Below are 27414 nucleotides of genomic sequence, written 5' to 3' on the forward strand. Positions count from 1 at the left end.
TTCCAGCAAGGGCAGCTCCGTGAGTAAGCTGGATGATCGCCCTTGCAATTGACACATTGTGCGGGAGCATTGCAGTTGTCAGATGGATGGTCGTTGGCACTACACTTTGCGCATGTTTCCTTTCCTCTGCATGATTGTGATGCATGTCCGAACCTCTGGCACTTGAAGCACCGCCTCGGGTTCGGTATGTGTGGTCGGACGTTGATTTTCAGGTAGCCTGCGTCGAGTGAACTTGGCACAGGGAGCCAAATGTAAGTATTACGTGTTTTGTGGGGATCTGTTGGTCGTTTCGTCGAAGTGTTATCCTTTGTACCTTGATTACATGTTGCTCCTGGAATCCCTCAAGGAGCTCTTCGTCACTGAGGTTCAAGAAATCTTCTTCTGATATTACTCCTCTGCTGGTGTTGAGCGAGCGATGTGGAGAAATTGTGACATTAGTGTCACCGATGCTTTTGAGTTCACTGATTTTTTCGACTTGTTCTTTCTTTGTCAGTTTGAGGAGGAGGTCTCCACTTGCCATCTTTGATGCTTTGTAGCCTGATCCGATCGTGTTTGATAAGCATTTGGATACTATGAAAGGTGATAGTTTTCTAATAGTTGAGTTGCCTTCACTGTGAAGGACATGGAACTTTGGGAAGGTGTCATAGTTTGGTTTTAATAGGAACTGAAATGTTGCTTCGGTGCGCCCTCGTTTTTGAGGGCGATCTTGGAGGGGGGGAAAAGCGTTTGCCATGTAAACACTGGAAAATTCGACGGTGATGGTAGCCACCCACCACCGAGCCCAACTAGGGGACGCTACTAGGTTGGGAATAATACCTGTAGACGCCAGCCATGCATCACCGCTATAACCTAATTTATATATATACCCAAGACAGGATATATTACACACGGTTAACCCATGCCGCCAGGAAATACGGAAGTAATTAGAAGTGAAGAGAAGACAGGAAAGATGGAAAAGTGGGAGAGAAAGACAAAAAGATTGGAGAGGAGGACAGGAAAAGGCGACTGACGATTTCCTCCAGGTGGGTCAGTCTGGAGGTGCCGTCTATGTGAAGCCGAGGCCGAAGAGGTGTGTTGCCTCCGCCGGGGGGCCTTAAAGGTCCAAACACCCAGCATCGGCTCAACCCCCAGGATCCCCCTTTCCTCAGACACGGCTAAGCAGCGCACGACTACGCGTGGGAGGGGCCAACCCTCGTGTGCTCGGGTACGTGGTGTCGCAACGCACCAAACGCCTGCTGATGCAGAAGCCCCTGCGGGGCTTCTCTATTATGACTTGACATTCCTAAACCATTACATATAGGTAGCCCTCTACATAAGGCCACCTGGCAAATAACAGCCGTTTTCTATTCCAATGTCTAGCAACACAATTAAATTACTAGCTTTCCTGGATTACAACACCTGCCCCCTTTCTATGAGGAGAGTCCAAAAAATATACATAAACAGGGTTTTACTACAAACAATATCTGGATCACTTAAATATTAGTGAACAAAATGCTACCACTAGCAAATACTAAAGAAGTATGCCTGAGGTTATAATACAGCATCACTTCTAGATATAAGCTGTCTCACCGCTTTGTCAAGGTACAGCTGCTCCTCAGTAAGGGTATGCATACTCAGCAGGCCACCCAGGACACGAATAGTAGTCTCAAACACATTCACATCTCTGTGTTGTGCCAGTTGCAGACTGTGTGCCACCCACTCCTGAGCAGCCGCCAACTCTGTGCAATATATGCAATAACCAAACTTTAAAGAAGAGCACACCTTAGCACTTAGAACATTTCACAAATATTGAGCACCATCATAAGGTCTACTCCTGCAAATAACCAATGGTTACCTAGAAGACTGGAGCCATACTTGAAAAGGTGCAAGTCCTTAGTCTCCTGACATCGCACTTAAAGAAAATATAAAGAGCTTCCCAGCATATATCTTGAAAAGGCAACCTTCACATATACTCCACACTTAGAGCTCTTGACATTGGATTTTAATGGGTCGAGTACGCCAAAGATAATGCAGCCAATCACAACCAGACCATTTTAACTCAAGCTCAATACAGTTCAGGCCTCACAATGTGACAGTACACAAGGGCTCATCAGTTAAAACAAGCATCAGCAGTAAGGAACGCTGCTTCTAGCAAAAATAAAGCAGGGGGCACACCTTCATGAAGGCCCATGAGGTACATGGTGTCCATGCCATCAACAATGGTGAGACCCAGGCCAAACCAGGTGTGCCCTGTGCGGGAAAGAGGTCGCAGGTGGTCTTGGCCCCAGGCATACGCTTTATAGCCTTTCCATGCATGGCGAAATGCATCCACCACAGCCTCCCGGCGCTCACGTAGACCCTGCAGGTTCGCAGCAGAGATGGGACCTACTCATCCAGGTGCAACACGCTATGTGTGTTGCACAAGTCATAAAAATGAGAAATATAACACGCAGCATTTTGATGCTAACTGTAAGTGAGGAGTTCCCAAACGGTGTTCCACAGAAACCAGGGGTTTTAGGTGCAGTATTTTTGCCTTTCACACGGTCCAGAACCAATGCATGTGCATTGGTTTTGCAGCTTTGGACCCGACCTCGCCCCAACTCCCCCCTTTCCTTCACTTTATTTTAAGGGGAATGGTAGCCGGACAGACGACTTTAACGCTTTTGGCAAATATCCACTAGCTCAATTTCCATTGGCAACAAACGAATTAAAAATTTGCTTAGCTACACAAATGTGTTTTCGCTTCTTTCATATGAAAATTTGACCAAAAAGGTTGTGTAGTATGTCATATATAAAAACAGAAATGAAACAAATTTGTTACTTTGGCAAAGGAACATTTAAAAAATAATGATTCCTTCTAGAGCAACAAAAGTGCTCTCAAGTCTTTTTTACAACACAGCGTTCTTACTGAACTAAAAGAAATAAATTTCATAATTGCATTCCTCAAATACATTTTTTTTTATATTTCACACTCTAACTAGACGGTTTTTGGATTGAGAAATTGGTAAATAAAGAAAGTTTTAGGTGAAAAACAGTTTCTTAGTTCAGTTTCTACAAGGACCCCTAAAAAATTATTAATTAAGATTTCAAAGACAAACGTTCATTCATTGTAGAAAAAATTTTCCTTATAGAAGTCAAAACAGCATTTTCAGAAATCTTGTTTGAAGTTTCAACTTTTCGGCCACCCTAATACGCACCTGGGGTGTAGTCTGCAGCATCATCTGCATCAGATTTTTTTCAGAAACCTTTTCTGGCACTTGCCTTGGTCTTCTTTCATTGTTTGCCTTACTGTTGCATTACTTTATCTAAAGTGAAAATTGCAATGTAAGCAATTTTTTTAGAAAGCCCCGCCCACTTTCACGAGCGGGTGTGCATCAGAAGCATGATTTTTGACTCACTTGTGGTGCAACTACAAGCATGCCACTTGCTGGACATGTTCTCCATAAGATGAAGTATTTATGGCTCCTACTTTTGAAGCAAAGGTGTTTTGGGTACCATCCCCCTTTAAGTCTGATGGAGTAGTCGACATGCTGCTTTTTTTTTTTTCAACCATAGTGCTTACAAGACAATCTCAGCCCTGGTAATATATATGCAGAAAAACAAGTATTAAAACCGGCCTGCACAAGGCTGTCAATTAAGTGTACTAACACAGAATTGGCTTGGTAGAAACACTAATCAGGTTCTCAAATTTAATGAACACAATGCTCAACATGCCCTATCAGCAAAGTTCTAAAACTTATACAACCTTAGCAGCTTACTGAGAGACAAAAAGTTATTTCATCCTTTTTTATGCAGAAACGCCTTGTCAGAATTTAGGTTAGAGGATAACAAATCTATGTTCAATTGAATAACAATTAGAAAAGTTGAAGAAGCCACTAACATTAAATTTGAAAAATATTCAATAGGAATTGAGCAATAATTTCACTTGTTTTTTTGCATATTGCTGTATGTTTAATGTTTGACAAGCCCATGTCAGAATGCATTGCTACTGACAAGCCATGTGTATGATGTCATGCTAACATGAAACACATGTGAAAAAGAAGTGTCCTGCTTTTACGTACAAATACCAGAAATGCATTGCACCTGTCTCACTGTCAAATGAAATGTGAAGCAGACAGTTATGGCACAAGTACAACACCTTTAAGAAGCGCATCTGTATACAACACTTTACAGCAGCATTGACTGCAGGCACACCTTATTTTCATAAATTTTGTTTGCATCAAGCATTTGTGAATAAGTTGCTTTCGCTAGGTAGGCAACCAAAAAAACTGGTCAGTACAATGCGGCCCACCGCTCTTTCCCCTAGATAGTATGCCTTGCTAATGCATGATGCACAAGGAGCCAAGAATGTGGCAAGGAACCATGACCATGCTGAAAGGCAAGGGAGCCTGCATCTGCATAAACTTGCCGCAATATAGAAGAGGCTTGATGTATAGCCACCGTCAAACTTGACCTAAATGCGGGAGCAAGCGGCCCACGTGACTATCGGTTCCATAAAGCAGCACCACTTGGAATAGAGACAAGAGTGTGGAAACATCACATAGGCAGCTCACTCCCACGTTCGGGTTAAGTGTGACAGTGGCAGTACACCCATTTTATCGGTCAAGCTTGAGCGCTGTTTTGATTTTGGTGGTGCAATTACTTGGAGCATTTATCCCCAACCAAGCAACCTATGCAATAACACCCAGTGCTCCTCATGCTGCATACCGCAGCAAATACACACATAGGCTGTGTTCGTTCTCAATTAACTACATGGTCTGCACTTCTCACAAAATACACAAGATGCGCAGTGTAAGTTAACTAGCATACTCCAGCACAAGGGTACAATAAGCGGATACAAGCGTACAACAAAAGCAGCCCTTGGAAGAGAACTGAACAAAAGACCCCAGCTACAATGAGCAGGTCATGCAAACATGTAATGCCTGCTGGTTGCAAAGGGTAGTCAAGTAGGCATTACTTCCATGCAATTTGCATATTCTTGATGTCATCACTGCTTGCTAGTGCACCAGTCAGTGTGAAAATGCAGAAATTAGTTGTTCATTGCTTGTTTCTGACTAAAGCTAGAGCTAGCCTCATTTTTTGCATTGTGCCAGCTTCTCAAAAGGCAAGATTCCTCTTCAGTAAACCTTTCAAGAAAAGATTATGCACATATATTCTGACACTGACATAGATGTGTTAACTAAACACACCAACACATTTTGAAGGAACAACATCAGTTCAGATCAAGAAAACATGAGAGTTGGCAATTTCCTCATGTGCCATAGCTTACTGCACTGCCAACTTTCTGTTTCCCTTGAATATAGCATGTCCTTCCTACGAATCCATGAGAAGCAAACTAAACGTTTCCAAGATATCATAAAGCTGATGGCACCAAATATACTACATAATTACAAGCACTATTGCAAGCTACACAGTATGTGGCAGAAGAATTGAAAGTTGGGAGAGTTAGTACTGGTTCATATTCCGAGTTTCGCGAGAAATGCATGGACAAGAAAGGAAGGTGATGTGGAGACGTATGTGATATCAAAGGTGATGTCAAGATAATCCAAACTGACTTTTGGTACAGGATGTGTGCAACCTAGAGAAAGTGCAATAGTGACTACAGCAGCTGCATGACGAAAAATCTACCACGGAAGTCTAGAAGTTGTAAGCTATTACTGTAAGTTAAACAAATGATTCCTGCATACCTCTGTTCAAGCATCATCTTAATTAAATTTTGCTGTCGTTCTGATTACTATGTAAATTTTATTTAATAAATAACATAGTACACAATTAAATGTAAGTGCTGCCATCATCATTATCAGCCTATTTTATATCCACTGGAGGACGAAGGCCTCTCCCATCGATCTCCAATTACCCCTGTCCTGCACCCCTGTCCTGCACCAACCGATTCCAACTTGCACCTGCAAATTTCCTAATTGGCAGTTTTCTGCCATCCTCATCTGCACTTCCCTTCTCTTGGCACCCATTCTGTAACTCTAATGGTCCACCGGTTATCTAACCTATGCATTACATGGCCTGCCCAGCTCCATTTCTTTCACTTAATGGGAATTAGAATATTGGCTATCCTTGTTTGCTCTCTTATCCACACAGCTTTCTTTGTCTATTAACGTTACGCCTAACATTCTTCATTCCATCGCTTTTTGTGCGGTCCTTAACTTGTTCTCGAGCTTCTTTGTCAACCTCCAAGTTTCTGCCCCACATGTTAGCACTGATAGAATGCATTGATTGTACACCTTCCTTTTCAATGATAATGGTAAGCTTCCAGTCAGGTGCTGACAATGTCTGCCATATGCGCTCCAACCCATTTTTATTCTTCTGTGAATCTCCTTCTCATGATCAGGATCTTCTGTGAGCAACTGACCTAGATAAACCTACTCCTTCAAAGTCTCTAGAGAGTGACTGGCGGTCCTGAAATCTTGTTCCCTTGCCCGGCTAATGATTCTTATCTTTGTCTTTTGCATATTAATCTTCAACCCCACTCTTACACATGCTCTGTTAAGGCCCTCAATCATTTGTTGTAATTTGTCCCCAGTGTTGTTAACAATGTCATCTGCAAACCGAAGATTGCCATGATATTCGCCATTGAACCTCACTCCTAAGCCTTCCCAGTTTAATAGTTTTAATACTTCTTCCAAGCATGCAGTGAATAGCATTGGCGAGATTGTGTCTCCTTGTCTGACCTCTTTCTTTATAGGTATCTTCCTCCTTTTCTCGTGCAGAATTAAGGTAGCTGTGGAATCTCTGTAGATATTTTCCAAGATATTTACATAGCCGGTCTGTACTCCTTGATTATGTAATGCCTTTATGACTGCTCGTATCTCTACTGAATCAAATGCCTTTTCGTAATCTATGAAACCCATGTAGAGAGGCTGATTGTACTCTGCAGATTTTTTGATTACCTGATTGATTACATGGATGTGATCCATTGCAGAGTATCCCTTCCTGAAGCCAGCCTGTTATCTTGGTTGACTGAAGTCTAGTGAAAACTCTTATTCTATTGGAAATAATCTTGGTGAATATTTTATACAATACTGGAAGTAAGCTAACGGGCCTATAATTTTTCAACTCTTTAACGTCTCCCTTTTTGTGGATTAGTATAATGTTGGCATTCTTCCAGTTCTCTGGAACCCATGAAGCCGTGAAACATTTCGTTTAAAGGGCCACAGGCTTTTCAAGCATTATGTCTCCTTCATCTTTGATTAAATCAACTGTTATCCCATCTTCTCCTGCCGCTCTTCCTCGTTTCATTTCTTGCAAGACCCTTCTGACCTCATCGCTAGTTATAGGACGAGTTTCTGTATCCTGTTCATTACTGTTTCCAATTGAGGTATCCTGACTCCTCTGGGTACTGTACAGGTCAGTATAGAATTCCGCTGCTTTTACTATATCTTCGAGATTGCTGATGATATTACCTTGCTTATCTTTCGGCGCATACATCTTGGTTTGTCCTATGCCAAGTTTCTTTCTCACTGATTTCAGGCTGCATCCATTTTTTACGGCTTCTTCAGTCTTTCTCACATTATAAGTTCAAATATCCCTTATTTTCCCTTGGAGTACTGTGGAGCACTCCAAGAATAACTGCAAGAATTTGTACTGGATATTGTTACAATAAGATTAGACTATGCGCGTTCTTTGAAAGAAGCTAAAAGATTGGAACAAAACTATGAACAGTGCATTCTATAAAGTATACAATAATAAAGCATAAGATTGTCTAAGAAAATGCAACACACTACACCCACAAAAATACAACTGTAAAATGTGAGAATAGTGTCACTTCGTTAAAAGTTTACACAAATGAAAAAGGAGATGTTCTGCATATCAAGCAAAGTTTCCGCTGAAAGTTTTGGACCTTAGCAAAAAAGTTGAGAAAATGATTTTTATATTTAATTAAGCAAGTCATTGAGATTTTGGAAGCTCAGCTATTTTCAATCATTATTTTAAGAGTTACAATGAAAATTTTCTACTAAAATTTTTCCCCCCGACATGTTCTCTTCACTTCCACAGTGCCCAAGCTATTCCAGGATCTCTTCAGCAAATGAAGCTGCAAGCATGTGTACTTCACCCTTTGTTATAACTTTAACATGCAGCACACCTACTGTAACAGAACTGCTTGATGCTTATCTGTGATGAATTGTACTTATGTGTTCCTGGCTTTGGCTGTGCCCCATAAGAACCTGGAGCATGCCATAGAACATTTGATGCGAGAATGTCAGCCATCTACCACGCTCTGCTGGAAGAGCCGTGAGGAGGCTGTTTCTGGTGTTGCCCCAAGGAAGCTGGGCCCAAGGGTGACCTTTATGTCTTCCGGAGGCTGAGAGGTTGAGGGTAAGCTCTGCCGAGGTGTTGCCTCCTCAGGGGGTCGGCCTGTCTCTGCAACAGGAGCTGCTGGCACAGGAGCCTGGCCCATGCGTGATGCCACAAGTAGCAGCGCAGCCACAGCGAGCACCAGCAGCAGTGATCGTTGGAGTCTTGACAGCTGCTTCCATAACTGTACATGATTCCAGCACAGCAATGCTTAAAATGAGGAATAATGTCAGACTTGCATTACATGCAACACAAGCACCTTTCACACCATAACTGAAAGAAAAAGTTTGCTTTCGCCATTGTAAAAATGGTTTCTCAGAAAAAATGCAATTACTAAGGTTGTTATGCACCTGCACTGGGAACACATAGCGGTACATGGTTAGTGCTTGCCCCCTGTAAGCTGCCTTTAAATAGGCCACACCTAATATTTTTTTGTGAGCAACTGTCATCATGCGTGATCAAAGAGGGACCACATTTAGATCAGTAGCACAGACACAAAAAAGAAAGAATACAATGAGGAGTCAACAAGGGTCTGGATTACATAAGCTTAGTTATAAATAATTCACATCAGCCAGAAGATTCAAGCTACAAACCACTTAATAGTATCTACCACTTCGAAAACACACCCATGCATGCACGCATGAAACACACACACACACTCTTTCTCTCTCTTTCAAAAAAAAAAATGCACCTCCCACATACGATGATTTTATGTGCACCTAAATTTCTGGCGAAATCACTGTGTTCATACAACCTTGAGGAATGTACATGTGCGTAAAGCGACCACACAAACAATATCAACCACGAGTATTTGGTTAGTGCGTGCTCCATGTCACCCAATTCAGCCAACTCATTCCTTTGAATCATGCAAATGTAATGTGCATGGGAAGACAGGCAACACACAGACTAGCACCTAACATAATTAAATGTTCACTACTCAGTTTTACCACTACAGTTTTCTCAGTACCCTCATGTGTTTACTGTTTGTTCCTTTTTCGAGCTGCAGCAAAGCAACATAGCAAAGGCGTTTTGGCCCTGGCCACACACATGTGTATGTGACCAATGCCAAAGTGTTTATGTGTGTACACATGTGCATGACACATGCATCCTTGCCTTTCCCCCTTTTGGCTCTCTCAAGAACTAGCTAACCCCCTCTCTTATATTAATTACAGTTTTGTTGAAATACCTGCTTCTGGCCAGCCATAACCAACCCCACGAATGTCTGACAAAAACACAGACTGGACATCAGCATCTTAGATTATCTTTTGCAGCAGCCTGTCACAAGCTGTAGGCATTTTTTAAACTTCAATTGCATAGTTTTAAGAAAGAAATTGCTTTTCTTACCGCCAAAGCAGTGCTTATATCGAGTTAAATTTTTACGTCTTGCTGCTGCCATTGTCTAAGTTATCTGCGCTGCCAGCATCCACAAACTTATTTGAAACAACTCAAAGATTGACAAAAATGTTTACAATTTTTCGAGTTTTACAAAGTATTCGCTGTGGGTATGGATACTTTCAGTGATAAGCTTTTGAATGAATTCTGGTGTTTTACATGCCAAAATCACGATTTGATTATGAGGCACACCGTAGTGGGGGACTCCAGATTGTTTCCGACCATCAGGGGATCTTACACGTGCCGCCAGAATGAGAGGGACCATGAGTGTTTTTGTATTTCACCCCCATTGAAATGCAGCCTCCGCAGTCGATATTTGACCCCGCGACTTCGTGCTAGCAGCAACACCATACCTGCTAAGCCGCCACGGCGAGTAATGATAAGCTTTTCATGCCATTGCAAAACTAAGGTCGTTATAAACTGGCAGACAGATTAACATTCAGATTAACAGACAGATGGCATTAACTCCAGATGACAAGAAGTGTTTGGCGGCCACTATGAAGCAGCAGCAGCTGAAAGAGCCCCTTACGCAAGAGCATGCGTTATATCAAAATTTTACATACCCACTTTGTTTTGTGCCAATTAATAAATACTAGAAATGACAGCTGTCATTTATAGGTTGTGCTTCACTTAAAAAGAGAGCGTCCAGTTTCTAGTGCCCATATGGGTTTTTAATTGGCATGCCCATCAATGGCCAACTTTAACTTACTTTCGATAAAGCACAATTCTTTGAAATATGGAAGTGTGTAGGCTATGGCTGCTATCTTTCTTCAAAAAAAAAAAAAAAGAAAAGAAATACTGGCACTGAGGGGAGTAAAAGGGGGATGGGTAAGGGGCAGGAGGAGTGTGTTTTTGCAATAAACACAAACAAAATGAAAACCAAATAAAGCTGTGATATGTTGAGTACAAACTTAGCATAATTGAATTTTCTTGAAAGGCATTACAAAATTTGGCACACATTTACAATTTTTAAGAAGACCAGCGATAAAGCCAAATGCCCAGTGGGTGTTTTCCGTAGCCCAGGGATCTGTGAGGGCACAAAAACAAATCATGTGTGTGTATTAACCCACTTCCGTGCTGCATTATTATACCGAATTCTGACCAAAAAATAGCCAATTTATTTTTATAAACATCAGTTGTCGCGTTTTACCTCTTAAGAAAGAATAAATTCGTGGCTGCTTGCACTGTCCCATGGTTTACGTGCTGCCATCTACCAAAAGCCCATCTAAGCACTGTGACAAAGTTAGGCTAGTCCATGGCATTGCTACAAAAAGCTAAGTACCGCTGACGATCTGAGCTCATCTTTGGCCGTTTTTACTAGAAACCTGTGGATGAACCTAGCTCGTCTAAGGCATGGAAGGGGTTAATTTGGCTCATGGTCCAATTGTGCCAGATGAAGCGGGAAGTGTCATCAGTCGGTGGCTGCATAGAAGGCGTATCAGAGAGAAGCATAAGTTGCACTTGGACTTATAGGAGAAGGGTGAGAAGAAAAAATCAATAAATGGGAAAGGATGGAGTGCTCAGTATCGGAATTTAAGGTAGCACAACAGTTTTACGATTGCAAGGAGCTTAAGGAATTGGGAATGAATGCACTTGCAACCATTCCACTGTTTGTTATGTACAGGGATGTGCATGTTGCACTTAAAACCATTGAAAAAAATCTCTAAAATATACTTTGCACGCACCGCTGCTCTGGTGTTGATCAAATTTTGCAGAAAGATAGCATTATGTGGAGCAGATTGTTCAATGTAATATTTCGCACAGTTACTTGCCTTGTTCTTAAGAAAAAAAATGCAAAGTTGCATTTGTCCATTCGTCTATGGGGAAGCTAGCAGCAGCCCAAGGCTCTGCTAGCATAATCTTGTGTCAGCGCCTGTCGGCAGCTGCAAAAAGCAGTTGTTCTAGGAGGGTTGCCGCATGTTCCTCAGGAGCGGGCAACATGCGACCAAGCAACATTTGCCTATATTTTGTCTTTACTGCAGAGTACCTCGGCAAAAGTTATCGAGTTCGACTGACACATTTTTTTTGCCGCAAGAGGTTATTAACTTTCCTCAGACACTGAAAAGGGTTCTTATCTGGTAGCTCTTGACAGCAACAAAGTGTTTTGGTTACTTTGTGACCTCACCTCAAAGCGCTTATGTGGAATGACATGCAGCTGAAATTCACCCATGAAAGACCATTGTAATGAAATCAATTTAGTGCTAAGCTACTAGTGTTTTTGCCGTGCTTTCTGACAACAAGCAATGTGACAACTAGCTGTCATAAGTATGGTACTTAATTTCAGACCTTTCGATTTACGTCAAGAAAAGTGCTTGCATGATATCAAATACAACTCTTCACTTCTAAGCCCCGATAATCACAGCCCCTGCGCCACACAAGAACAAAAATGATATTCAATCATTAATGCCTTAAGTCCCTTAATTTTTTTTTGCTACGGAGCTGTCCCACAAGCAAATTTAATTTCATTTGAGATGATGATGTCAACGACAGCATTTTCTGAAGTAAGCAATTTTAGGGTGCCACTTACAAAAATAACACTACATCTCTTGTGGCAGGTACACTCCCTCAAAATTGAAGCTGAACACTTTGGGACCCTTTGTCAGTTTCCAAAGGCGAAACCCACAGAAAATTTGGGTGACACCGATCCCTCCACTCATACGCATTCACCAGCACAAATATTGAAGCGTTGCATTAACTAGAACCCCACAGCTACAAGGAGCCAACTACCATTTTCATAAGACACTGCACAGCTTCATATGAAAGAAAGTGTCACATAGAGAGAAACAAGAAAAAAAAAATTGCATCAGGTATAATGAGCATACCCTTATGTAAGCACACAAACAGCTTTACCGAAGCATGAAGGTTGTAAGCAGCACCTCATGAACCACGGGCATTCCCTCCATTACAATGGGCAATTAATAAAGAAAAGACAAGCCACTATGATGAAATACATGAAGCCTCCTTGGTGGGATCAAAATCGGTCATTTTCTTAAAGAATGCTTAATAATTGCTTTCTTGTAAGTGCCACTTTACTCATATTTATTTAATTCCTGGTTTAATTAATAAAGTGCCTGTTTGCTTTTACAGCAATTTGGTACTTCACCTACTCCAGCGAAACTGGGTTTTAGATAAGTGAAACATTATTTCAATAAAGCTTCGACTGGGGCTAGTTGATATGGCATCGTCTGCTTGCTGCACTATACTGCTTATACGAAGGACAAAAAAGAGAGACACACATGTGCGCAAACTTATAACTGTTTATTATTTGCTAGTGCACGTAAAATATATACACAAAGGGTGACTGTAAATAAAAAGAAAACGAGATGATCCACAAGAAGCAGCCCTGCAAGCTGCTGATGAATGCATCCATACCTACGGGTCAGTAAAGTTCCAAAATCATAGCGGAATGAGTGTTGACGCCTTTTTGAAACTATTAAGGTTGTAGCTTGAATCACTGTTCGTCATGTTTCAGGGACAAGTGTTTTTACAGAAAGCAGGGATCTGTATTGGGTCATGTTTAGCTCCATTGCTGTGTGACATACTTCTAAATAAGGGGGACAGGGTATTGCAGAAAAACCTACATGGCCTTGGAGCAGTCAGATGTTTCCATTACATTGATGATTTTCTTCTTTGTTTTCCATATGACCAGTATGCAGAAATTACTGAAACTGTAAGTGTGGAAATGTTCACAAGGACGCACCAAGGGCTGTAGTTTACAGTGAGAATGCCAGATAATGATATCCTTCAATTCTTGACATTCAGTGCAACTCACACATGTTGGGAGTACAAAACGAGGAGTGAAAAAGGTCTGCTCCATTACGATTCAGGGCAATATAAGTTAATAAAAAGAGCAATTGTGAACTCAAAAAATCACGTGACCACAGCATCAACGATAGTATGCAGCGGCAGGTCTCGAAGCTTAAGGACAGTGGTTATCCTGTAACACTTATAATGTCCATCGCCGAAAAAGTTTTGAGAGGCTTAAATAACAAAAAAAAAGTTGCTACAAAGGGCGGCGAGGATAACTGTCATACCTTATATGCATAAAATTCCACATGGCCTCAAAAAGATTGGCAAAAGGCATGGCACCAAAGTGGTTCTTTCAGCTCCTTTAAAGATGAAAGGCTTATGTAAAAAAAGTAAACGATGAAACAAAATCTGACGATAACAAATGTGAAATAAAGCATGCAAAAGAAAACAGTATTTGGATTGTGTCGACAACCTTGTGTACAAGAAACCTTTCACGTGCAGAAAATCATACATAGGCCAGACAGGCAGATGTATTAATATTAGGTTAAGAGAACACAAGTATGCAACAAAAATGCTACAGTCAGCAGGACATTTGGCGACGCATTGCGCATGATGCGGCTACGAGCCTATCTTCAAAGAAACGAAGGCATTGGCTAGATGCACATCTAAAAAAGCATGAGGAATTTTGGAAGTGTATTTCATGCTCAAAAATGACTTGGGAGACCACATTAGCACACCTTCTGTGGCGCTGGGAAAAGCAGCTTTTAAATTCACAGACAGATGTTAGATCAAGCCATACTTGTAGTCAAATCAGATGTGCATAGATTGGCTTCTTTTTTGCCTTTCATCTCATTTTCTTTTTGTTTACAGTCACCCTTCGTGTATATATTTGACGTGTGCTAGTGAATAAACAGTTGAAAGTTTGCGCACATGTGTGTCTGTCTCTTTTTTTCCTTTTTATAAGGAATATAGAGCAGCAGGCAGAACGATTATTTCAAACTGAATTGACATCTGCCTTGAAGGCAGCCTTTTTATGGTCATACTAGCAAATTAAAAGTATCTTCGGAAGATTGTATGACCACATACGAAAGTAAGCATTCCCCTAGACAGAAGGCTGGCATGATAACAGTAAATAAAATTTAAGCAAGCCTTGAATGCATCACGATTATTTTCTATATCAGTAACAGCTCTGTCTAAATATCTTTGGGCACCAAAATTTTAATTCTGTTGTGTTTCAGACAACTAGGCACAAATTTTACACAACAATACTGAACAACTTCTCACCTGGTTCCAGGAAATATATGGTGGCATTGCTCAATATGAAACTGAGTTCACGTTTCAAATAGCTGAGAATACAACACTACTCATAGACACAGGGCAAACCAGCCACAAGAGCAGCAATGTCCACATGTCACTCTTTATCAATGTGTTCGGGACTGGCTACAGTATCGACGGTCTCAGTTAAAAGGCAGACTCAAAGCAACGACGACGATGAAATCCCTCGCAAGTCCAAACTAAAATCCATGTTCTAAGCCCAATGGCACGTGCAGCTATGCTTCAGAGCACCAATAAACCACACAAACAGCACAAAACGTTATCGCTATCGCACAGCGCCTTGGCAGCACTGAAGACAAGGCGACCAGGCGTGGTACAACAGCTCCAAAACTTCAAGTCGCATTTCTGCTAGGCAGTTACGCTCTTATCCCATCCAACGTCGCGAGACTCTTGAAGGTAACTGCACGCATGAGATAAAAAAAAAAAAATTTCTGCTAACGGCACACACTGACATAGAAAAGGAAAAAAGAACTGTCGTTAATGAAAGAGACTTAGGGTGACTTTATTGCAGTATCTTAAGAGTACTGTTACTTTGACGATCAATCAATCAAACTTGTTTCACGTGGCACAACAGCTTTTGTAATGACGCGAGAAACATTACGTAACAGGAGCGATACATTTGCCGATCAGTCAACGCACAGATTTTATTTTAGTTGGAAATTTTAATGATGTACAAAACTACGCGCATCATAAGCGTTTGATAAACCGCCTTTGATCGTTCAGATACAGAACATTTTGCCATGGCAAAATGGACATGCGGACTTTACGCGGACAGCAAACACTGCGTATGAGAGACATACAAGGAGTAAGCGTCAAAGCCCCGTCACAAGCACATGATGTGGCATAAAACATTGTACGCACCCTCCAGAGACTTTTCCTCTGACCCATCCTCCATGTAAAGCTCCCAGCCCAAGACGGCGGTGCGCCCGCCAAGTTTATCAGGCCAGTTTCAACGTCGCTCGAGCGCATGATTCGTTCGTTAGACGTCAGGACGCCGCTCATCGTAGAAAGTGATTTCTGTGCGGCGACGTTGACGCACCAGATGATAACGAAACAGTTTTAAAGCAGACAACTGATCGACATTGCGGCACCTTAGATGTCTGCCACGTTTTCGGTGGCGCAAGAGAAGGGACATCTACGTCGGAGTTGCAACCGCGACGTCGACAAATGTACAGCAACCTGCACATCGCGCATGTTGGTTGCAAGCCCCAGAGGAGGGCAGACGTAGCACAGAAGCGGCCGATGGCCGATGTGTTTTACAACAAGCCGCTAAAAAAAAACCTTTGCATTGTGGATTGACTTGACTATAAATGATTTAGGCACAAATAAAGCAAGATAAAGAACAAAAACGTATCATAGCATAAATTTAATTATGTACGATTTGCTTAGAGTACAGCATGTATTATAGTATAAGCACCAATAAATAAAAGTAACTTTCTACAAGGGTGTATTTGTTATGACCCTAAAGTGGCATGTAGCCAAAATCACGTCACGATCTATCCAACTCATGATGAACTCCTGTGTGGAGGCAATGGAGGTTTCAAAAATCTGCCCACTCAGGCCGACTCAACCGTATCCCAGCTGCTGCCGTGTTAAAATTGACGGCTTGGCCTTCTTATAACTAGAGTGTGCCATTTTCGTCTAAGGAGGTACCTATTTATTTACGTGCGGACGGCAGAAGAGACATATAAAATTGAACAGATAAAATATCTGCGTTTGATTTGGTATTTCAAATCTCTCTTGCTCAGCGCTTAAAAAAAATTAAGATTCTAAGCAAATGGCTCAGGGTGATCACGCAGATGTACTAAAGGAATGGGACGAGCAAAAGGCCATGTTCTTGAAAGCGGCGGAACATGTCCAAGCCCACACCCGAAACCTGGCTAATGATCAACTGCTCTACCTTTATGCCAGGTACAAACAGGTGCGTGCGAATGATTTTGCGTTGTAATGACCTCACTTCAGTACTATTTGTTAATGTAGGGCACATTGTGTAAGCATGCACACGTGCGCTCAGATTTTGAAGCTCGAGGAGCAGTAAATGTGCACTTGACACGAGATACTAGTAATACAAAACCGTTGAATGTGAAACCAAGAAACGACATTTTTTTTTTTTTTTTTTGCCTCATCGTAAAACTGTTTGTTTCGTCAGTACTATATCGTGTTAAAATTATGCAAGGTAATGTTAGGCCAAATAATGCTTGAAATAATGTCGTGCTGAGCATATAATAGCAACAATAAAATTGATTCACCAAGCATCTTAGTGACGAATCAAGTAGAGCGGGACATCCGATCTTTTTTTCTATCTTTATTTACAAACAGCTACGTTGCACAGGAACAAAACTAATTCATGAAGAATGCCAATTATACCAAACATGGTACAATTGGTACAAGTGCCAATTGGTACAAGTGCCAATTGTACCAAACACGGTACATTGAACTTTCGCAAATTTAGACGTGCTGAAGTAACGAAGACTGGTTGAACCAACCAAAATGTGAATTAGAGAAAGCACATTCCCATTTTGCAAGACCTTAGCCTGCGTTTAAATTGCGCAAAAATTGCAGTACGTTAAGTATTGAAAAAAGAGGTCTTGCAAGGGATATCTCTTAGCCTGCAAGTTGTTTCGGGTCGTTGAACACCATAACTTAAGGTATCATGGCCTGTGAATTTTCACAACAGATAGCTTGTGCTGTCCGTAAAATGGTTGCCCTTCACGATTGAGCACTATGCACCTAATTTAAATACAATATCTGTTACTGTAAGTCGTGGCTAGCCCCAGGATTAATCCTTCTCTCTTTTGCAGCTCACTTCAAATGAATGAAAGCCATAGGAAGCCACTCTACACAGCACCTCCATTTATTGAGCGTAACTTTCTCTAGAGGCTATGACATTTTTCACCACCTTCTTCATGCTGTACATGATATTACAACACCCTGAATATCTGTAGATTGCATGAATCTTTTTTTTTTACTGTTGACTTTCTTAAATTATTCCAGACCGGAGGCTGTATTTTCCAACGATCCGTTTCATTTTGCGTTCTTCTTGCCCTTCCTCATTGGCTCAGACACCGCCACACTTGTTATCACTCAGAGTGGCACCTAAGTACATGGCACTTGTCAAGTGTAAACTGATATCTGGCTCTAAAATGGACCCTTTGCAATAACTCCAAGGCAGGATCCCTGCACAGTAGAAATCCCTTCACCACGCTTGTGTAGATTGTCCTCAAGGCAGAAATTGTGTGCATTGTGGTATCTGCTAATGTGTTTACTATGGGAACCTTGACCAGTCCACAACAGTTGCATAAACTTGCTGATGTCCTTCAGCTGATTGGATTAAGTCCGGCGGTGGCAAGCCAAAGTATGGTAGCTGCATGTGATGACCATGTATGCACTTGTTTTGTGCTAAAAGCAGCCAATGTCACACCAATTTTACCTTTAGTTCCTGTATAATGGCCGATATGGAAGGAAATTTCACTGCTGGCTTGAAGGTAAAAATCTGAAATAGGTCCAGAAGTGCTAAAAAATTTTTTTTTAAAATGGGTGCATGTATTTTTGCTGCACAGTGTCTCTGATAAGGTGAAAAAATGTTAATGTTCAGCAGTGCCTTTGGCAGCTCCACTCTTTTGTGTGATGCATATTGTTTCTTTATGTAGGCTCTGGAAGGACCGTGCAAGCTACCCAAGCCAGCTTTATACGACTTTAGGAGACGCCAGAAATGGTAATTGGCTATGAAAGTGTGAAAAAAAGTCACTGGGCCTTGAAACAGGTTATGCAATGCATTGAAAGTAGTAGATAAATTATCCCAGCCATTCGATCATGTAACAAACATCTGAACTAAGCATTACACCCTCACAAACAGCAAAATATGTATAAGTTCACTCAAAGTGACTGGTCCATTTATCCATCAATTTGAAATACCTGCCATCCTTCAGTTGATGAATTGAAGTTGCATAGTTTTCACCAAACATAGACATTGGTTAGCTTTCAAATGTCACCAACTAGCAGCTGCAAACAACGGAAAAATGCCATGAATTTGAGAAGATGAACTGAGTGAGTGCAGCAAGTTGCATGCCTAAAATGAGTCACAGCCAGATTAGGCACAAGAGGCGGGAAAAATTGAAAGCATTGCATGGTGTTTTGCCATGGGCAAAGCATTACCCCCATTTGTGTCAAGTCAAAGCTTTCAGCATGCTAGGAATGACAAAAGGAAAAAAAAAGAGCTTAGATGATTATAAATGGCAACTTTTGGCTTTTGATAGCTTTACTGGTACAATGTACTCTGAAAGAAGGCACAAGGAAACTCAATGGGTTGTGCATTTTCTTACCTATGATATTTCGTAACATAGTTGAAAACAGGGCCTCATGGACGTTTATGAGTGATGCAGTCTGAATATGAAAGTGGCGAGAGCCATATTTAGTGAGCGCCCATTCTTTATTCTATTGGCTTGCATGCAAATGCACTGCCATCACCAACAGGATTGACCACTCAACATTATGGGTAACAAGAAGTGAATAGAATTTAAAGAAATGAGTAGTTACGAAATATGGGTCCCAAGTCTTCATTATGTCTGCATTCACTTCGCTTCATTCTTTCCTCTTAGCAGCCTTGTAGTATGTGGGGGTTTAACATGTCTGGCAATGAATTTCACATTGCAACTTTTCACCAATAATTTTTATGCATGTGGTACCATGCGCTTATGTTAATTTACTTATTGTTTCAGTGCTAAGAGAGAACTGCTATGAAGAATTGTTCAATACACAAGTTGCAAAAATACTTAACTGCTGTTATCTGCTATTTATAGCATGGAATAAACATGTTTTTTGTATATCAAGCAAAGCGGCAGCAGGTGTGGTGGTGCCTATTCTCCATCTTGCCAGTCATTTGCAGCACTGTGGAAGCTGCAAAACTCCTTAGCCAATAGGAAAGCCAAATGTCCCTCCAGATGTGTTCATGCACGCCTCATCGTCTTCTCACTGCTACAGTAATTCGCTGTATACGACGTGCATGTATAAAGGTCCTAATATGTCATGTCTCATTGTAACATATCATGTACCAAGCAAAAATAAAACTCTCTGATCTCGTCAATAATCAGACAGTTAGGCCAGAACTACATTACACTGATAAAGGATATTACCTGTGTATGCCTCGTTCCTTCGGTAGTGCTGCAAATTACTCGTGAGATAGAGTATAGACAGTTTTTCAGCAAGCACATTATGCAACTAAAATATAGTCTTTTTTTTAGTGAGACTGATCACTAGCAGTGAACTTCTTTAAGAAAGCAGCTCTAGTCAATGAAATAACGGTAATATTTCAGTATCAAAGTGCCTGAACAGCAAGTGTATTCATGCAGTGATCACGTCTCGTTAAAAAAAGTGAGCACAATATTTTTCAATGATGGCCATTATGTCGTGCCTTGATTACCTAATAAAAATATTTATTCTCTCTCTCTCTCTCTTAACGAACACGGATATTACGAATTATCAGATATCAAGAAGTCAACCTAAAATTTGGTTGATTATACTTTAATTCATAGGAGTATTTTCCTACTAAAACGAAATTGAAAATGGAGGATCCAACACAATATCAGTTACAGCAAAGCAAATCTTTGTTTGCACATTCCTCAGTGTATATATTCTGGTAGAAAAAGTTTAATAGTTGCCAACTGATTTTTCAGATGCCTCATTTTTCAAAACTGTGCAATTATTTGAATTTACCTGCAGCACTGGCACCTACCCCTAGCACCAATGTATAATAGCAACAACCAAACTTTCGGACGCCATGCAGTGTTTTGGTCATGAACTGTGCATGTGATGCGGCAAATGTGGCAGCCATGAACAAAGTTGCTGCCATGTGACTAGGCACGAAACCGCGTCTTTGGTTGCCAACTCTCAATCAAGCGGCGCATCGTTAGGCCACGCAGTTTAAGCAGTGCAGCTGGTGTAGTTGCTGGTGACGAGCCGTCTCGGGAAGCTTGCACCAGTATGTCCACCTTCATACACCTCACAGTGATCAAGTATGAGATCAGATGCACGGACGAGACTGATGGCTGTAATAGCAGATTACGGATCCATGTGTGGTCCTCTCTTTGTCCGAAAAGTCTGGTGGCGGTTACTTGGCTTGGCTAAACCATAGTTAGTTTAACCAAGTTACCTGTTGGCAAGCCAACAGGCCGATCCCATACATGGAGGACTCCATGGTCCTGCAGGATAACTCTGATCGCACGGTTGGGTATTCACGATGATGCAGAGTGCGTGTATGTAATTTGTGGTTCCTGTGCCTTGTATCGGGACAGAAAAATGCCCATGGGCCATCAAAATCTGCAGGAGACCATTTGGGGTGCGATCTTGTACGCGTTCCAAAATAGAACGGAGGCGGTTCGTTCTTTACGTCACGAAATAGGCGGTATGTTCTGTTCCGTTCGTCCGATAGCAGACGACACGGAATGATTGACAGCAGATATCAGGTCACAATTGATGTCATGGCGTTCGGCACGGTTCATATTGACGAATCGTATTTGGCTCGGTGGAACGAACCGCCTCCGTTCTATTTTGGAACGCGTACAAGATCGCACCCTTGCTGTCCTGTTGGAGGTGCCCGGCTTACTTTTCTTTCGCATAGACCTAACTGCAATTTTTTTTATCAATGTCTATGTGCATGCTTGTAATAAATATCAAATATAACAAAGGTATTTTCGTGTCCAATGCGACTTACGAGGTTTGACTCACACCAACTTACATCTACCTCTCTTTGTGTGCATGTGATTGTAAAACTTCATGCAGTAGCACTTATATAATTGGGTGCCATTGCTGTCATTTCAATGCAATAACACACTTTTTCATGTCGGGTTTGCTGTATTTTATGCAAAAATTAGGCATACATATGCTGGAAGTGCACTTTCAGTGACTAGTGAATGGAAAACATGAATGTCTCTAATTCTGATAGCATTTCAATGTCCCATACAAGTCTAAAGAGGTTATAGAGAAAGGTTGGGACAATGAGAAAAAGAAAAAGGAATAAGCAGTTCTTATGCCTAACCAGTCCTTCTCGGCAAATCACTGGCCCAGTTATCATAGATGCACCCTGTCAAAGTCACTGCATTCTTTCTGCTGTACCACAGCACCCTTCCAATTTTCAACCCATCAGAATTGACATGGCAGATAAGCAGAGTTCAAGGATTCAGATAGAATCCAACAGGTCCCCCTTACCATGCTGAACACTGCTATTGTTGATGTAACTTTCGAGTACTGTCTAAATAAAAATAGTTATACAGAAAATGCCTTGACATCGAGAAGCTAAATTCACAGTTGTGATTTACCATGCTGAACACTGCTGTTTTTTATCTAAATTTCAAGCACTGTCTAAAAGAAAGCAGTTGTACAGAAAATGGGTTGACAGCGAGGAGCTGAATTTACAGTTTTGAGTGAACAGAATCAGCAGATGCAAACAGCAAGCTCACGATCAGCAATCATTTTCTAGTATTCTGTTGAACCATAAGGACATGAAAAACATTGATTTAATGAAATTGATACTGCAACAAAGCTCTTTTGTCTTTATATCTGGCTCTTATTGAAAAGTCATATAGTATGTAACAATGTTCACCTTTACGTTGCACAACAATCACTTCACTTTCCCCTCTAACCTTCATTTTTGTGGCAGAAAAGCAAATAATACTGATAATTGACAACTAATAATATTGGTATGGATAAGCATATTGACAACTAAGAAAAAATGTACTAGCAACAAACAGACGAAAAATTAAATAATTCCAAAGTATTATATTTAATTGTAATTGGCATCAGTAGACTAAGGTCTGAATGTGACCTGTGCCGTATCTACTTGACTAAGGGCTGCACCCCCAACTAGGCTGCCCAGAATGCAAAAAAAAGAAAGAAAAAAATGCTGAAATTAGAAATTCAAAGACTGAAGAGAGCATCGCTGGTTGGTAGTAGTTGGTTAGGCATTGTATTTACAATGAAGAGCATTAAGCACATTTTTCGGAGCAAAAGTTAGGGAAGCTTAGAAGTCATGTGCAACATGCAGTGCTGTGCTGTCTCTTCACCTTAAACCTGAGGATGATTATTCTAAGTACCACTCTCATTTTTGGGCGTTCCCAGGGAATTCTCAAGAATACGTCAGCTGCAACAAGCAGGAGTTCCTGTGAGTTGACAAACACAGCTGAGTCTTAAAGGAGTACTGACACATATTCTTGAATTTGTAAACACTACACCACATGCTTCTTGCTTAAAGAAGGACGACACTTGGCAAGTACGAAGGTTAGGGGAAACGTAAGATATTTTTATTTGATACTAAAGTTGGTCTGTAAATGCTGGATGTGGCATCATCGAAACGATTGTGACATCATGACACGAAGCAAAATTTACTGATATTATGTAGCAATAAGGCGAAGTATGATGATGCTGCTCATGAAAAAATAAAATTAACAACTGCTGCGCACATTTCCTCTTGCTGCACTTGTGTGTAGCAGCTCCAGCGATGATGAGAAGAAAGCAAGCCAATGTAATATGATACATCCACCTCCTGGCTACTGAAACCATAACTAGTTTGTAGAAGAAAGGTACTATTATAGTAAATTATTTATGATGCTTTTACGCTTGTGAGTATTTCTTCTAGGGTTTCTGAGGTTTGGACCTTCATTTAACATAAAAGAAAGGTAAAAAAATGCCATGTCAATACTCCAATATTTGTTTGTTCAAGAACCTTTCACTTTTGCAGCTACTATATTCACTACAAAGTGCTAAGAAAAATGTCCAAGATTTAACAAATGACATTTGGTGCTCTTATATCTAAACTACAGCAGTGCTGTGATCTTGCTTCAATAACTAGACTTCACGTGAGTGTTACAGAACATATTCACAAATATACATCTAATGACAGGGACTGCAATCGTTGCAGCACATTCTAGTCAAATTTTAATCATGGAAGGGCATATAAGATGTCAGCCAGAAAGAGTGTTTAAAAAACACAGAAGCTTAAGCTGCTAGAATATACAAGACTTTATGGAAATAAATATCTAATTAAAATAATTTTTCACCAAAAATGCAACTTGTTATGGTGAGATTCTAGTGTAGTCCTGTGGGAGAGAGGTAGTCAGAATTGTAGGGTTTGTCATGGGTTTTTATCATTTGTTGCAAACTTGGATCAATAATGATGACATTGATAATGGGGGGGGGGGGGGGGGGGGGGGCTTGCTGTTAATGTAGTTTGTCATGGCACTAGATAACTACAAAGGCTGTGTAAAATATTGTGCTTTTGTGCTGCAAGGTAAAAATTTGGCTGAGATGCTTCTAGCACAGAAGAGTTCACACACATGGGTCTGCAGTGGGCTCATTAGTTCACAAGGAGTGCCAAATTTTAAGAGTAAATTTCCCCCATGCAAGCTAGCTGGCTAGAGAGCAGCTGCTTGGGGCCGTCCTCTTGGCTTCTTCTGTAAGGAAAGTCTTTCTCACTGTCTCTATGTTTCATCATAGCCATGGTTTTGACATCTACAGACTGGATTGCACAACAGGAGAAAAGACAAAAAATATTCCTCTTGTTAACAGGGATGCCTGGAACCAGTTGGGTGGAATGACTGCTACCACAGCGATGGACGAATATGTGGCTTTCGTTCGTCATCTCTTCCCTGATTGGAGGCCTGAGGTAGTGTTACATTCGTCTTACCAAGCCTTCTGCTTAGGACTGAGCACCCAGCACCTACTTTTAGTGTGTTGGCATTCTTTCAGCAATTTGCACACTTTCCAGGGGCTATATATCTGATATACCTGCCCATCTATGTACATTTATATCTAACCATTTTCCTGCTTACCTGGATCACTGGGTAGTCTGTGGTCAAATGGTTAGCACATTGTGCTGCTGTGCTGAGGTAACAGGGTTCAAAAGCTACCACCGGACCAACTTCAATCGCTGAATACATGGCAATGTGCATATACATGCTGATCTTCAATGAACCTCTTTCACGCTGACATAGGTCACTGTACATGTGGGACTAGGTAGGCACTGCTGTTTGAAGAAACTCTTTGGGGCCGACTTGGAACACTGGGTGTGTGCCACTCTGTATGTGCTGGTCTTGACCTGCTCAGCCACTTGGTCTGAGCGGGTCTTCAGTGAACCTCTTCAATGCCAACTTGGGTAAGTAGGTATGTGCGACTGGAAATGTATCGCCCTACAATGATGAAAAAGATCCCTTAAATTTTTTTGAAACTGAGCGAAATCAAACCAACGTTACAAATGTTCTCAAGAATAGCAATCCAATGCATTAGCAGGCTTTACCACAAATGCACTGAGTAAGCGTATCTTTTCAGTTAACGTCTTTCATGCCAAGGCTTCAGCAAGTTGTGCCATGAACGCACTGGGTATGTGCCGCTCTTCAATGAACCTCTTGTGAACTTGAGTCACTCGGTATATGCCACTGGGTGTGCGCAAAGCAAGGGAATGCTCTCAAGGCATTCACCGGCGCACTACGCATCTAGTCTCAGAGGCCATGCGCAGACTGCTCAGCAGCGCCACTAGATGCCACAGCATATCTAGAAAGAAGCACGAGAGAGGAGCCTGGCTGCCGCATGATGCATTTCTCAGCATTCACATGCACTAGCGCACCATGATTTCGGAGGCCACTCACAAGCTTTGCGGCAGCGGCGCTAGATGGCGCCGAGTGTTCTTAGAAAAGCATGAAAGAGGAGTCCCACTGCAGTATGTGCCTCATGCATAACTCGTTTCGATGGTGGCAATACGAAGTTTTGCTATATTGATTCAATGCTAACGCATAAACGTTGACAGTCATAGTGAGATGGGTTCTGCCACAATTTGTTTTATGTAATGCTCATCTTTTGCACATACCCTAACCACAATTTTCACTCTGGTTTATCAGTTGCTTCTACACATACTGAATTGTGTTGGGTACACCGTAAGTGTACAAACTTTATTTTATTATGTCCCCGTTCCTTGTCAAGCTGCAAAAAAGCAGCTTTTAGTTTTTGTCCCAGCATTCATTTTTTGTAAATGAGTGAATACGAAATAAAGATTGATTGATTGTTAAATAAGTTATTGTAGCACCATCAGGCTTTTATTATATATATGTAGTGATAAGCATGCATGGTCTTCCAATTTGTAATTAATTTGCTTTGCTTATAGGGCATATCATGAGAAGCCAACAAAGAAATTATAAATTATTTCTTTAATTCAAATAGTCAGTACAAGTAATTTCCCCTATGTTTTCCTTGGTGTCTTTGTTTATTGGCTTCTCATGATATGATTATTAAAAATCGGGCCCCTCGGTTAACCCCCTTTCTTCTCGTTCTGCTTATAGAAGTTACACATAACACAGCTTTGCATTTTGTGGTGTTCATTTTTTGGCGACTATCTGGCAGATGCTTTCCAGTGTTTAGTATGCCTTTTTTTTTCAATAGGTGCATTTGATGTATTGCTCTACAAGGATGTCATAAAGCAGCAATTATTAATGAAAATATCAGATCAAGAGAATGTTGGAAAGCCCAGTGAAACATGGACACATGAAAGCAATTCTTGCATTCGTCAAGGACGGAGGCCAGATGGGCACTCGCTTTTCACCTCATATGATGTACTTTTGCTCCCCTCATGCATATTGTATAAATGTTTCGGTGTTACTGAGAAATACAATGACAGCAGCAAGGACTTAGTTCAAGGCCAAGTCAGAAAACACTGCCGTGCACAAACTAGCCTGACTGCAGACTCTCTCAATGCATCATACCTTTTGTTTATCTGATGAGAGAATGATATACAGTGCCCCCATAGTGTAGGCAACATACTGATTTTGATAAATTTGGGAGTCGGCGACGAATGATACAGTTTCATGCGGCGTACGTTGACGATATCTTCTCGACGGTACGAATTAAGCGAAGCCAGCCGCTCTTTCACGTGCACTCTGCCCCTGCGGCTGATAGTGTCGCCCGCACTGGGACGATGCTATCAGGAAAAGCGCCGGTGATGAGGAGCCAATGCTTTGTCTGCCTCTCGCTCCAACAGGTCACCGAAACTCAAGATTACGCAACCTCCAATACTAAATGCACAGTAAGACAGCTTACATGCCGGCATGCCATCTTGGCATGCCGGCTCTTTGCATGCCAGCTCTTTGCATACGCGGCAGATTACCTCTAAAGCAGGGCGCGTGGCTGCGTATGCACTCAACTGCCGAGACGCCCACTAACTTAACCCCCACTCTGCCCCTCGCACGCACTTGATCACGTTACAGCAAGCTCACTCCCCTTCCCCATTTTCCCTTTGCTCATGCGGGAAGGCACCACCATCTTTCTTCTCGCACTTTCGCTCGCACCTAAAGTGCACAATGCGCAATAGGATCTTATCGCACTTGGACTTTATACGGAACATGATGCGGCTCCACTTCGGAGGTTGCTCTTCCGCATGATTTGAGAGGTGTCTTTGCAAACAGCTGCTTGTAATTCAATCATTTTACCATGTACATCCGTGGACGTTTCCATTTATTGTCTCGGCATCCCTTTGTGGCGGCAGGGAAATTTCATTATATTGAAATGGCATACAAAGACACTTCGTTATATTGAGGTTCTAAATACATGATGTTCTATGGACAAGAGGTTATGAAAAGTTAAATACCGTATTTCCGCAATTCTAAGCACCCCCCT

At 41.4% G+C, this 27414-nt stretch overlaps 2 protein-coding genes across 3 annotated transcripts in view; one reads left to right on the forward strand and one right to left on the reverse strand.

The window, feature by feature from the left end:
* The window catches only part of alpha-Man-Ib (alpha-Mannosidase class I b), a 63160-nt gene extending 47120 nt beyond the window's left edge, over positions 1-16040 (reverse strand). The window contains exons 1-4 of one of the 2 annotated variants that reach the window (XM_050193718.3): positions 15625-16040; positions 8276-8470; positions 2155-2338; positions 1570-1718 (exon numbers count right to left, since the gene is read on the reverse strand). In XM_050193718.3, the coding sequence (XP_050049675.1) occupies positions 1570-1718; positions 2155-2338; positions 8276-8470; positions 15625-15765 (669 nt within the window). In that variant the 5' untranslated portion in view covers positions 15766-16040. Of the gene's footprint in view, positions 1-1569; positions 1719-2154; positions 2339-8203; positions 8471-15624 lie in introns of both variants that reach the window. The other variant, XM_050193717.3, reaches the window with a different exon arrangement.
* Positions 16041-16229: 189 nt separating this feature from the next.
* LOC126545755 (acyl-CoA-binding domain-containing protein 6-like) overlaps positions 16230-27414 on the forward strand; it is a 40081-nt gene continuing 28896 nt past the window's right edge. Inside the window, exons 1-3 of the mRNA XM_050193727.3 lie at positions 16230-16684; positions 18414-18478; positions 24322-24418. Of these exons, the coding sequence (XP_050049684.1) occupies positions 16541-16684; positions 18414-18478; positions 24322-24418 (306 nt within the window). The 5' untranslated portion in view covers positions 16230-16540. The remainder of the gene's footprint in view (positions 16685-18413; positions 18479-24321; positions 24419-27414) is intronic.

This window comes from Dermacentor andersoni, chromosome 1, assembly GCF_023375885.2.
Source record: "Dermacentor andersoni chromosome 1, qqDerAnde1_hic_scaffold, whole genome shotgun sequence".
Lineage (NCBI taxonomy): Eukaryota > Metazoa > Arthropoda > Arachnida > Ixodida > Ixodidae > Dermacentor > Dermacentor andersoni.